General features: G+C 50.8%; 1 protein-coding gene across 6 annotated transcripts in view; it reads left to right on the forward strand.

The window, feature by feature from the left end:
- ODF2 (outer dense fiber of sperm tails 2) overlaps positions 1-13504 on the forward strand; it is a 35457-nt gene that overhangs the window by 13197 nt on the left and 8756 nt on the right. For 4 of the 6 annotated variants that reach the window (XM_053282404.1, XM_053282405.1, XM_053282403.1 and 1 more), the window contains 11 exons: positions 295-420; positions 3282-3452; positions 4954-5135; positions 6860-6989; positions 7928-8059; positions 9243-9317; positions 11086-11157; positions 11367-11483; positions 12024-12209; positions 12459-12568; positions 13242-13377. In XM_053282404.1, the coding sequence (XP_053138379.1) occupies positions 295-420; positions 3282-3452; positions 4954-5135; positions 6860-6989; positions 7928-8059; positions 9243-9317; positions 11086-11157; positions 11367-11483; positions 12024-12209; positions 12459-12568; positions 13242-13377 (1437 nt within the window). Of the gene's footprint in view, positions 1-32; positions 164-294; positions 421-3281; positions 3453-4953; positions 5136-6859; positions 6990-7927; positions 8060-9242; positions 9318-11085; positions 11158-11366; positions 11484-12023; positions 12210-12458; positions 12569-13241; positions 13378-13504 lie in introns of those variants that run through there. The other 2 variants (XM_053282407.1, XM_053282406.1) reach the window with 2 other exon arrangements.

A 13504-nucleotide genomic window follows, 5' to 3' on the forward strand; every position in this document is an offset into this window, starting at 1 on the left:
ATCATAAGCCAGGGGTGATGTCACAATGCCCCTGGCCAACACAGAACAAAGCTGCTCTCAGTAAGGCCCCTTACTCTCTGGGTTATGTGGTACCTATATTTCTTTTTCCTGGGAGTGGTTACTGAGACTGCACTGTGATGTAGAGCGTGACGCTTTTTCCGTGGTACTGTTTCTCGGGGTGATCTGGGTCCCCTTGCAACCCTTTCCCCTCCCGCAAATGATCGCAGCCGGGGTCTTGCGCGACTAACTTGGTGTGTTCTTGTTCTCTGTCCTCCTCTCCCCCTGCCCCACCAGCAAAAGCACAAGCAGAAAATGAAAGGGGATATCGTGAATGTGCGCCGAAGTGTCCGAGTGAAAACCAAAGTCCCCTGGATGCCCCCTGGCAAAACACCTTGCAGAGAGTCAACTTACAAGTGGGAGGTAAGACAGGCGCCGCTTCCTTCGCAGCTGGTTCCGGGCCCCACCGTTCTTGCTCCTTGCCTCTGGGTTTGTACTCGGTGAAAGACAGGCCTTGAGCTTTTTAAAAAGAGCCCCAAACATTTTGCGTATTCAAGGTTGTCTGCATGGAATGGAGCGGCTGAGCTACAGACCAAGAAGTCGCTGGCTTTAAATCTCGCCTCTGCCACAGACCCGCTCGGTGCCCTTAGTCAAGTTCCTCCCTCTCAGCCCTTAAGCCCCACCCACAGCAAGGAAACCGGAACAACTAGCCAGAACACTTGTACTAATCACAATTGGCCCGTTTGTTTCAGCCGAGCACTTGGGTTTGAAGAGCGCAAAAGGACATTGTGACAGCGTGGCAGTTTGGGTGCCTAGGTTTGCGAATGTCAGGGCAAAGTTGAGGGGACGGCACACGATGCTGTGGTGAAATACACGTGTGTGGGATGGGGTATAGTGTTCTTCTCTTGGAAATTCATTGTGAGGAAAGGAAGGAAGTCTGGTAAGAAGGAATGTGTGTGGATTAGCTTCGTCTTTAGTCGCTTGTATTGGGCAGTTCATTATAAGAGTGGCTATAACCTCCCAGATCTCATTCCGGCTTGGTTTTTATTCCATGCTGGCTCTTCTGGAACTCCCTTGGTGTAGGGAGTTCAGGGTGGTAGGGAACAACTCAGCTGAGAAATACTCCTTGAATGTCGTTCTCTCACACCTAGCTGTGCAGAGGGCCGTCTCTCAACTCGTGAGTCTGAGGCCTGCTTTTAACTCGATGCGATCACATGGGGAGAATGGACTGCGCATAATTAACTTGTGGAATTCTCTGCCACAAGATGTGGCGGTGGCCAGTAGCTTGGATGTCTTTTAAAGGGGCTTAGGCAAATTCATAGCGGAGAGGTCTATAAATGGCTTCTAGTCTGGTGGATATAGGCCACCTCCAGCCTCCGAGGCAGGATGCCTCTGAATACCAGTTGCAGGGGAATAACAGCAGGAGAGAGGGGATGCCTTCATCTCCTGCTTGTGGGCTTCCCAGAGGCATCTGCTGGGCCACTGTGTGAAGCAGGATGCTGGACTAGATGGGCCTTGGGCCTGATCCAGCAGGGATGTTCTTATGTGATATAAAGTAATGGTTTTTGTGCCCATGTTAAGTTCTCTGCACAAACCCCTGGTACCTAGCAATCTTAATTAACTTTGTTACTACAGACTGGAGTACGGTATGTGGACTCTTTGAATACTTTGAATCTTGTATACTTTGAATCTTATTTATTTATACTGTATACTTTGAATCTTATTTATTTATTATTTCTTTGTGTAAACCGCCCTGAGCCATTTTTGGAAGGGCAGTATAGAAATCGAATGAATGAATGAATTATCCTGTGTTTGCCTTTTTCTATTGCTGTACCCTGATTTTCTACACTCAAAGAACTTGCCTTACTCCTCACCTCCATCCCCACCGTTTCCACATCTTGCCCATGCAGCTGTCCTCACAAACACAGCTCTGTGGATAGCTGGGCTTCTTCCTGGGACTTGGTTTTTAAGTTAGGCTGAGTTGTTTTATACCAGTAGCAGCCAGTTCTGGCTCTCCATTGTGGCTGGGGGTGTGGGAGGTAGAGTTGGAATTCAGCTGGGGCGCTAAGGTGGCCTGACCCAGTTTTATACTCTCCTCTGACCACCAGTATGTGTATTGAGAACAGTTTAGCATAGGAAGCTGCCATATACTGAGTCATACCGTTGGGCTATATAGCTCAATATTGTCTTCACAGACTGGCTGCGGCTTCTGCATTGTTACAGGCAAGAGTCTCTCTCAGCCCTATCTTGGAGATGCTGCCAGGGAGGGAACTCGGAACCTTCTGCGGCTCCATCCCCTAAGGGGAATATCTTATAGTGCTCACACCTGTAGTCTCCCATTCATATGCAACCAGGGTGGACCCTGCTTAGCTAAGGGGACAAGCCATGCTTGCTACCACAAGACCAGCTCTCCTCTCCTTTTATAGACCAGGGCTGCTCAGCTTTGGCCCTCCTGCACATGTTGGCCTACAACTCCCATAATCCCTGGCTCTTGGCCACTTTGGCTGGGGATTATGGGAGTTGTAGTCCAAAAACACCTGGGAGGCCTAAGTTGAGCAGGCCGGGTCTAGACAGACTGGCAGCAGCTTCTCCAAGGTTGCAGGCAGGAGTCTCTCTCAGCCCTTTCTGGAGAGAAGCCAGGGAGGGAACTTGGGACCTTCTGCATGCAAGCAGGCAGGTGCTCTTCCCAGAGCAGCCCCGTCCCCTACAGGGAATAGTGCTCACAAATGTAGTCCCCCTTCCCAATGCAAACCAGGGCAGACCCTTCTTAGGAAAGCGGACAATTCATGCTTGCTACCAGAAGACCAGCTCTCCTCCCATAGCAGCTGCTTTGCATGCAGAAGGTCCCAGGTTCAATCCCTGGCAGCATCTCCAAGTAGGGCTGGGAAAGACTCCTGTCCGAAGCCTTGGAGAGCTGCTGCCAGTCAGGGTAGACCAGGCCTGCTCAACCTTGCCCCCCCCAGCCGCTTTTGAACGACATCTCCCATAATCCCCAGCCACAGTGGCCAAAAGCCAGGGATTATGAGAGTTGCAGGTCAAGATCTTCAGGTGGGCCGAAGTTGAGCAGCTCTGGAGTAGACAGTGTTGAGCTAGACGAACCGAGGCTCTCACTTGGTAGAAAGCAGCTTCCTGTGTTCCTAACCCGATATCTTCTCCCCTCTTTACTTCCTGGCTCGGTGTGATCTTGCCCTCCTCCGCATTCTGCCGCCTGTAGCTAGGTCTCTCTAGCTCTTTGGGGTTTCTAACCCTTTCCTGATTGCCACCCCTGTCTCGTCCTTGACCAGGGACCAACCCATCGCCTGGAAATCACCCCTCCGGATTCTGAGAAATTACTGTCAGTGCTCCGCCTGAGTGATCTCTCGACAGACGAGGAAGACGCCATTCACTGCAAAATGAACAAGTATGAGAAGAAGATCGACAGCTTGTTGAATGTGGTGGGAACGCTGAAGAACGAGGTGAGGCTGTTTCAGTTGAATTGGGCTTGTTCCCTGCTCCGATTTACAACACCCTTTTTAAAGGCGCAGTGGATATTGTATTTCCCTTGCTGTAAAGTGTCTGTGTTCCCACAGTTTATTAAGAACAGGTGGACCCCTTTGCTGGATTAGGCCTGGGGTTCTTCACATGTTTGCGCCTACAGATCTCCCAGATCCTCATGGATCCCCATTTATATCTTTTCAAAAGGCTCCAATTCAGGGGTCCACAAATGTAGGCTCGGCTTCCTAGCCAGCTGTTATGGTCACCGCCAATCCTCTCTGTCCCCTTAGATCCTTTTCTGGCATGTAGGCAGCGGGCTTAGGAGAGAAGCAGGTCTTCTCTCATTTGCCCTGGGAGATGGAGGTGGTAATTTTTGAGCCTGTTGCTCAAAAGGGTTTCCTGCGGTTGTGACCGTCTCACGAATGGCAGTGGGGAGGAGACCTCTGGGGAGGAGAGCTGTGTGGGGCTGGATGTCCTGCTCGCCAGAGGGCTGGCGGCACTCACCGCTGGTGAGCTGGCCAGTGGATTTGTAGATGTCTGCTCCAGTAAAAATAAGAGGGGGTGGGAAATATACTCAGGACATTTACTTTGGGTACATCGACACAAATATTTATATATCCCGCTTTTCAGCAAAGTGCTCAAAGCCGTTTACCTAGGACAATGCATAATAAACAAGATGCTTCCCTGTCCCCAAAGCTCTGCAATCAAAACGAGATAAAATTGGGCATGACACAAACCATTATTAGACTTCGTGATGGACATTGTGGGCTGGGTAGGTAAATGGGCTACCCTTTGTCCCCTTCTCAAGTCACATACTAAAGACAGGGGCAGCAACTGTCTGGGACAAATGAAGATTTCATTCGACAACTCGGCCCTCTGAAGATCCGAGTCGAGATGCCATGGTTAGATTTCTAGGCTCCCTGGGGGGTCTGGGATTTGTCAAGCCCCATTTTCGACCATTATGGAAACGGACAGAGCTGATTGTGACTCATGTAGCACTTTGCAAACTATCCAGAACAAAAGGGAAATAAAGGATGAATCTGAAAGTAGCGGGAGAACACAGAAGCTGTTGGGGTTCAGCTGGTCCTCCCAGTCAGGGTGTTGACTACAATTCCCAGCATTCCCAGCTGCAGTGGCCCAAGGCTAGGGATCCTGGGAGTTGTAGTCAACAACATCTGGGAATCCCTGTTAGAGGGGACACTGCACCCGGTAGAAAGTGTAGTGCAGGGCTGCTCCACTTTGGCCCTCCTGCAGATGGCCTACAACTCCCATAATCCCCAGCTATTGGGCACTGTGGCTGGGGCTTATGGGAGTTGTAGTCCAAAAAACAGCTGGGGGGGGGCAAAGTGGAGCAGGCCTGGTGTAGGGGGTGTGCGCGTGCTCTGAAAAGGTCCCAAGTCTGGAGGATTGCCACAGCCATCCTGCGTCCGTGTCCTGAGGCTCTCTTGCCAGCGGCTGGTGCATTAATGGCTTTGTCTGCAGAACCAATTGATATGCCCTCAAGTCAAGATGCCCAAGCGAGAAGGGTGTGTGGCGAAGCGCCTCCTGGACGAGCACAAGGAAGAGCTGGAGGAGGTCACTCAGGAGCTGGTAGAGACGGAACACGAGAACACCGTCCTCCGGCGCAACATTGAACGTATGAAGGAGGAGAAAGATCTGAGCCTGTAATTAAGCTTTTTGACCTTTCCCTTTGTCAGGGGTGGGGTTGGGCAGGAGCTCATGTCACATCCCTGTGGGAAGCCCTGATGTGTGGTCCGAAGGGCCGGGAGACCATTCCAGGAATGCCGGAAGCGGCCTTAGACCGAGTCAGACCCTTGGTTGATCTAGCTCAGCGTTGTCTACACCAGGGGTTCTCAACCTTGGGTCCCCAGATGTTGGTGAACGCCCATAACCCCCAACCACAATGGCATTTGGCCATTATGGCTAGGGATTATGGGAGTTGAAGATGTTGGTGGACTTCAACTCTAGATGTTGCTGGACTTCAACTCCCATAATCCCTAGCCATAATGGCCAAATGCCATTGTGGTTGGGGGTTATGGGCGTCCACCAACATCTGGGGACCCAAGGTTGAGAACCCCTGGTCTACACTGACTGGCAGCGGCTCTGCAGGGTTTCAGCCTGGGAGGAGTCCTTCCCCCAGCCCTACCTGGAGATGCTGCCAGGGATTGAACTGCGACCTTCTGCATGCAGGCAGACGCTCTTCCCCTGAGCTACGGCCCCATCCTTTCAGGGGAATGAATACTTTACAGCAGACAGTACACATATGTAGACACCCATCCAAATGGGAACCAGGGCCGACCCTGCTTAGCAGAGGCAAGACCAGCTCTCCTTTCTTCTTCCAGATTTGGAAGCTCCCTAAAAAGGGAACGGTTTTGCCAGTTATGGTAATTAGTAATCCTACAGCTTGAGCCCTGTTCAGACAGTATGGTGTGTGTGTGTGTGTGTGTAGGTCTCTGTGTGCTTGTGCGTGCTTATGTGTGTGACTTTACATGGGTTCATTAGAAAGTGAACCTGGATTCAGGCCCCCTCCAAGGCAGCACACAGATAGAAAGCGTACTACTGTGCATGTACAGAACATAATGTGTGGATAATTGTACTTGCACGTAGATCTGTTGGTGCATAAATTGATTTTGTGTGCTTTGAACCAACATGTGCATGGGACTTTAGTGGCATCTGAAACCAGCTCTAAGTGAACTGGAACGGAGGGAGGACCACTATATAGTCTTTCTCCTTCAGTGGTGGAGGTTTTGCAAGAGTAGGTTGGGAAGGCATGGGAAACAAAATGGCTTTTTACCTATAGTTTCAAGGCAAAACACACCCTGGGTGCTAGGCAGGGTGGGTAAAAATGCGTTGTTTTAAAAAAATTAAATGTCCTTAAAAAAAAAATCTTCTCCTTACAAGTACAAAGCACTTACATAAAGGAAGCACTAGCCTAGCTTTCTCTCTGGCACACTAGTTTTCTGTTTGCAGGGAGTTCTCAAATGTCAAAGGAAGTTTTTACAGCCATGATAGTTAAAATAGACATTTATTTATTCATTCATTCATTCATAAATACATTCAGTTTATCCAGTCTTTATTATGGTCATAGACCAGAGTACAAAAACACATTCAATTTATATGCTGCTTTACATTAAAATAATCTCGAAGCAGTTTACAATATAATTTAAAAGATGCATAATTAGAATACAGAGGTACAGATGAATACAGAGGTGCAGGTGACATGTGCTTTCCTCCCTGCAGCCTAAAGTGGTCCAGCCCATTCTGCTCCCCCCGCGCCCCCCCTCCTGCTGCATTTGTGGTCCAGGCCCAAATCTCAGCTGGATCAAGGTCTGGCTGGGGGTCCCTCCTTGAAGCTCCCCCAGAGGATGAGCCCGTTCTTCTTTTCCAGACTGCAGAAGCGGCACCTGCAACATGAGAAGGAGTGTTTGATGTCCAAGCTGGTGGAGGCAGAGCTGGATGGAGCGGCGGCAGCCAAGCAGATCCAGGCCCTGAAGGAGACCATTGGCAAACTCAAATCTGTACGTGCCCACGGGGAGGACTCTGGCTTTCGGAAGTGGTGGTTGGAGCTTCCCGGAGGACAAGGAGCAGGCGCTTGTTACGGGAGGCGCTGCAGTTCCTGCAGGATGCCAAATTAAGTCTCTTCTTTCTCGAAGAGACACGTTCTCTCCACAAGTGGCAGATACCCCACTGTGGAGGGGAATTGGTAGGATGGGTGAGATTCATAGCTGGTTGGTCTTTCCTTGTGCAGCTTGTCATTTTTGGGGCTGTCTTAAGAACATAAGAACAGCCCTGCTGGATCAGGCCCAAGAAGGCCTATCTAGTCCAGCATCCTGGACAGTGGCCCACCAGATGCCTCTGGGGAGCCCACAGGCAAGAGGCATGTGCAGGCCCTCTCTCCTGCTGCTACTCCCCTGCAACCAGTATTCAGAAGCATCGTGCCTCTGAGGTTGGAGGTGGCCTATAGCCCTCAGGCTAGTAGCCATTGATAGACCTGTCCTCCCTGAATCTAAGCTGAACCCATTATTGTGGGACTTGGGATGGATATATAGCCCTTTAATAATCTATATTAGAAAATAATCACAACCTGTTGAGTGTTTGCTCACCAACTAGTTAGGGGTGCTGCTTGAGTGGGCCGCATTGGTTTAATAATTTAATCATGATTAATCATGAGTCGTAGCCCTGGTAATTTCAGAACTCGCGGTAGGTGAGCTTGGGATCATAAGGTGCTTAGGTGCGAGGGGACTGAGTCATGGGCAATCTTTTGTTGATCTGCACCTGCAGAGGCGCTGTGGCCGTCTTCTTGCCATCTTGAATTGCCCTGGAGCAATTACTTGTGTGACTAATAAAGCCTTGTTGGGCCCGTGCTGTGGCTGGAAGCCGGGCCGTTGGAGAGCAAAGCTGATAGCCGCTTGGTTCTCTTCTCTCTCCCTCTCCTCTCCACGCCCCCCGCCCCCAGGAGAAACACATGACTGTCTCAGACATCAACACACTGACCAGGCAGAAAGAGCTGCTGTTGCAGAAGCTGAATACTTTTGAAGAGACCAACCGGACACTCCGGGACCTGCTTAGAGAACAACACAGCCGAGAGGTGAGGAGCTGGGAACTCTCCCACTCCAGGAAAGGGAGCCTTTTAGGAAGTCATGACTGGGACCTGGGGCTGAAATGTTCTTCCTCTTTAGTGCTGGATCACTGTTGTCTAAGGGTTGGATCCAAATGGGATGAACATGGCTGCCCATTTATTGATTTTTCCGTAGGAAGCTGCCTCCTACAGAGTCAGGCCCTGGGTCCATCTCGCTCTGTATTGTCGACCCAGACTGGCAGCGGCTTCTCCAAGGTTGCAGGCAGCAATCTCTCCCAGCCCTATCTTGGAGACGCCAGGGAGGGAACTTGGAACCTTCTGAGTTCTCTTCCCAAAGCGGCCCCATCCCCTGAGAGGAATATCTTACAGGGCTCATGTGTGGTCTCCCATCCAAATGCAAACCAGGGCAGATCCTGCTTAGCAAAAGGGACAATCTATGCTTGTTCCCACAAGACCAGCTCTCCTCCCGCTATTCAAAGAAGTCCCATTGAAATTAAAAGGATAAGTTAGGCTTGCCTAGCTTATCCTTTTCATTTCAGTGGGACTTCCTGAAGTAAAGTTAGTCAGCCATTAACAATAATGATTTCCCTTCTATCTATCTATTTGATTCTCGAAGGCATACCCGTGACTATTCCCATGCGTGGCAGCTCTCGCGAGAGTTTGGAGAGCTGCCAGATAGGCTAGCCACGGGACGGGGTGGGGGACTGAAAAATGGCGGTGGCGGCGGCGGCCAAAGGAAAACTGCGGCGAGCTGGAGGACAGAATGGCGGCAGGCTGCATGCCGCATGGGCAGGCAAAACGGCGGGGGACGGGCAGGAGGACAGGCGGGCAAAATGGTGGTGCCGGTGGCTGGGGAAGAAGGCAGTGTTGGCAGGCGGGTGGGCAGGACAGCGGGCAGTGGGAGGAAGAAGCCGGGCAGGGGGTGGGGGTGGGAGAGAGAATGGCGGCAGGGGAAATGGCGGCGGTGGGCAGGTGGTTGGTGGCGGCGGAGCAGGCGACTAGAGGCTCAGATGTTCTGTGCCCGTCCCAGCTATTATGCTCTTAATTCTGCCATGCTGAATCTTTCACCTAATTCTCGGTTTGCTGCTCGTGGCGATGAGTTACGTGAGGCAGAAAACTGTGCTTATGGTTTTTTTTTGGTTTTTTAGAAAGAAACGTTTCACGAAGCTTTCTGGTTTTTCTCTGTCCACAGAAAGATTCTCAGAAATTGACGGAACAACAGGCACTGCTGATGAAGAGGCTGGCAGACTCTGACGCGGAGAAAGCAGTAAGTCTCACACAGAGCTCCCAGTGGCTCTGTCTTTCCTGACGACATCAGTGCTTTGAACCAGGGGTTCCCAGCCCTTTTAAACAAGTGAACCTCTTCTGTTGCAAACCTCCAGCACAGGTACCCCAGTGTGTGTGTGTGTGTGTGTGTGTGTGTGTGTGTGTGTGTGTGTGTACCATATTTACCCCAGTAGGTGACGACTCTGAATTTAAGATGAGCCGCTTATAAAAATAGAAGTTAAATACAGTTTAGACCTCTATTTACCCCAAAGGGGCTCTTAGTTTAAGATAGCCCCCTGATTTCTAACATTAAAGAACTTGGAAAAAACCTTGTCTTAGATTCAGGTAAATTCAGTACAGAAAACAAAGCTACTACAATCCCTGGTTCACATTCACCTTAAGTTGTTCATAAGGAGTCTTCTTATGTATGTATGTATGTATTTAACCTTTTGAATTTTAAATTGTTGTTTTTATTGTTTTGTTGTAAACCGCCCAGAAAGTTGCGTTTTGGGCGGTATACAAATATGTTTAAACAAACAAACAAAATAAAGAATTTATGCTGCCCACTACCCAAGTCTCTAGGTGGTTTACTGCAAAAAACAAAACCAAGAATTTAACAGTTAAAACATATAAAAATCAGATTAAAATATCCATAACAACACCAGCTCATGCAAAAGCTTGGCTGAAGAGATGTGGCTTTAGTTGTTTCCTAAAAGCCAACAGGGATGGAGCAGTTCTAATCTCAGCAGGAAGTGCACCCCACAGCCTTGGGCCAAGGACAGAGAAGGCCCCGCCTTTGAGTCATCACCAGACAAGCTGGCGGCACCCTATTGAAAGTAATGGGACATGAGTGGACACCCGGTGCTCTCTCTAGTGTATCTGCGTTTTTGTTTTGGCATTTTGTTATTATTGAAGTTTTATGACTGCCTTTCATTCTTCTTGTTAACTGCCCTGGCATTTTTTGGAGAAAGGGCAATATACAAATATTAAAAATACTTGTCCCATGAATTTCAGTGGGAGTACTCAGTGCTAAATTTCAGGAGTCTGGTAATCCGGCTGAGGGGAGGGATACACTGAGCTCTGGCAGGCAAGCAGCCAATCAGGAGCAGAGGAGGAGGGGCTTCACCCTCCTCCATCCCCTTCTGCTGCCAACACATTGCTGAGAATGCATCGGCTTCAAGCTGGCGACCCTCATAGGAATATTGGAAGCTGCCATATGCTGAGTCAGACCATTGGCCCATCTAGCTCAGTGTTGTCTCCACAGACTGGTAGCGGCTTCTCCAAGGTTGCAGGCAGGAGTCTTTCTCAGCCCTATCTTGGAGATGCTGCCAGGGAGGGAACTTGGGACCTTCTGCTCTTCCCAGAGTGACCCCATCCCCTAAGGGGAATATCTTCCAAGGCTCACACACATCAAGTCTCCCACTCACATGCAACCAGGGCAAGACCCTGCTTAGCTAAAGGGCAAGTCATGCTTGCTACCACCAGACCAGCTCTCCGCTCATAGGAGAGGGGATAGCGTAGCTCTAGCGTGGGGAGGCAGGAGTGATAGCCCTCCGCTCTCAGTTGGAGACGCCTACTTGCAACTGTGCTCAAATTGGCCTGGCATCCAGTGATGCTGTTGAAGCAGCAGCAACAGATGTTCCCACCTGCCAGGCCCAGTTAGTTCACCGAGCCGCAGTGCTTTGGTCCAGCTGACACCACCCCATGCACACCATGCTCTGTTCTATTCTGTGCGCCTCCCCGATTTCTTTGGCTGTGCTTTGTTGCAGCAATTGATGAAGAAGCTGCAAGAGAAAGAGAAGGAAGTGGACGATCTGATGGTTCAGATGAGGACAGAAAAGGTAGGCCTTTCCTGAGCCACTCTCTGCTGGTGAGTAGCAGTAAGAGAGAGAGGGGCATCCTGCCTTCAGGGTGGAGAATGTGTGTCTGAATACAAACATAAGAGCAGCCCCCCAGGACCAGGCTAGTCTCTCTTCAGCCTCCCGCTTCTGTCTTCGCTTTCCATCACGGTCCCAGTGTGGGGTGTGTGTCTCTCGTTCCTCTCTTTCAGGACCAAGCCAAGACGGCGTCGGAACTCTCCAAATCTATGGAAGCTGTGAGGGGCCATTTGCAGGCGCAGCTGCGCAACAAAGAAGCGGAGAACCACCGCCTGGGTATCCAGATCCGGGTAAGGCAGCCGTGATCTTGAGGGAGCAGCACTCTGGTGTGCTTTGGCAGCACGATAAGGTGCCGGAGGGGGATAACCCTCTGCAGACTGACGGAGTGTTGGACTAGGGTCAGGGAGACCTGAGGTCCAGTCTCCATTCGGCCGTGCTACTCGGTGGGTGACCCTGGGCCAGTCACTTCCCTCTCCGCTTACAGGGTTGTTGGGAGGGGCCATAGCTCATTGGAAGAGCACCTGCTTTACATACTGAGGGGGCCAGGTTCCATCCCTGGCAGCCTTCCCAGCTAGAGCGGGGAAAGTCTCCTGCCTGAAAGCTTGAAGAAGCCGCTGCCAGTCAGTGTAGACAAGACTGAGCTGGATGGGCTGATGATCTGGTTTGGTTTAAGGCAGCTTCGAGGATAAACGTGACCATGAACAGTGCTCTAGGCTCCTTGGAGGAAGACTGGGATCTAAATGGATCCCACTTGGTGCGTTGCTCATGGGAGTGGGCCCTTGGCTGCCAGAAGCTGCCACAACCGCTCGGTGAATTTGCCTTCCTTCCAGAACCTAGAGCGGGTGTCTACTCAGCACAAGGCAGAAGTGGACGGCGTCATGGAGCAGCTGAAGGAGCTGAAGGCCAAGGCCGAGCGGGACAAGGAGAACCTGAAGAAAGCCATCCGTGCCCAGAAGGAGCGGGCAGAACGCAGCGAGGAGTACGCCGATCAACTGAACGCCCAGCTCGCGGAAAAGGTGATGGTGGTGCTGGGTGTCCCCCAAAGTGGGGAGTTACTACTTCTGAAAAAGCATTACATGCGGTGTTCCCTGCAGCAGGGAATCCCAGATGGTGACTGCAACTCCCATAATCCCCAACTGCAATGGCCAAAGGCCATTGCAGATAGGGATTTTGGGAGTTGAAGTCAACAACGTCGCCTACCAGTTCTGTTCTTCCTCCAGAATGATTTCACTCATGTTCTTCCTTTCTCTTGCCTTGCTTGGCAGGACACCTATGTTTCCGAGGCGTTGGCCACCTTGGAGTCTTGGAGAAGCCGCTACAACCAAGTGGTGAAAGACAAAAGCGACCTGGAGGTTGAGATAGTGATGCTGAACAGGTGAGAGTGGCACGGCCTCTTTGGGAATGGCCAGAGGAACCAGCTCCTGCAGCGTCCTGTAGATTTTGGGGGGAGGACTGTAGCTCAGTGGCAAAGAGCCTGGCTCGTATGCAGAAGGTCCCAGGTTTGGTCCCTGACCTCTCCAGGTGGGGGTTGGAAAGACCCCCATTTGAATACCAATCCAATCTTTATTATGGCCAGAGGCCAGCAAGAAGGAACACAATAAATAGTAGGTGATAGATCGGAATCGAAAGAGGATACCTCAGTAGGTGATGCATCCGATCAAAAATGGATACATTATAACTAAACAAAAATGAATCAGATTGCTAATTATTTGAATACCCTCACTCATCATCTGTGTGGGGTGTTAAAAGCAGGGCTGGAGCATTAAACCTTATTGATTTCCAAAGGTGCTTCACTTAATCCAGGATGGGGCAATAGGTTGGAGATGGGGCCGTAGCTCAGAGACAGAGCCTCTGCTTTGCATGCAGACGGTCCCAGGTTCAGTCCCTGGCAGCATCTCCAAGTTGGCCTGGGAGAGACCCTTGTCTGAAATCCGCTAGAGCTGCTGCCAGTCAGTGCAGACAATTCTGAGCACGACGGACCCCTGGTGTGACTCGAAATAAGGCCGCTTCCTGTGTGCTCACTGTTCGCTTTCCCTACCGCATGGCAGCCGTATTTCAGACCTATTAGAGCAGCAGAACACCATGGAGGACAAGATGCGGGAAGACCGAGACGCCCTGGTGGACAAACTGCACCGGCAGACCACGGAGAGCACCTCTTTCAAAGTGGAGAACGATAGGCTGAAGGTCAGTAGGGCTGGATTACCCCAAGCTGTCTTTGCTGCAAGGCCCTAAAGCCAGTGGCGGTTTCCATAATTGTTCATTGGGGCCCGTGCGAAGCTTCGGCCAGATCCAGATTTTCTACACAGCCCCC

Source organism: Hemicordylus capensis, chromosome 17 (assembly GCF_027244095.1).
Source record: "Hemicordylus capensis ecotype Gifberg chromosome 17, rHemCap1.1.pri, whole genome shotgun sequence".
Lineage (NCBI taxonomy): Eukaryota > Metazoa > Chordata > Lepidosauria > Squamata > Cordylidae > Hemicordylus > Hemicordylus capensis.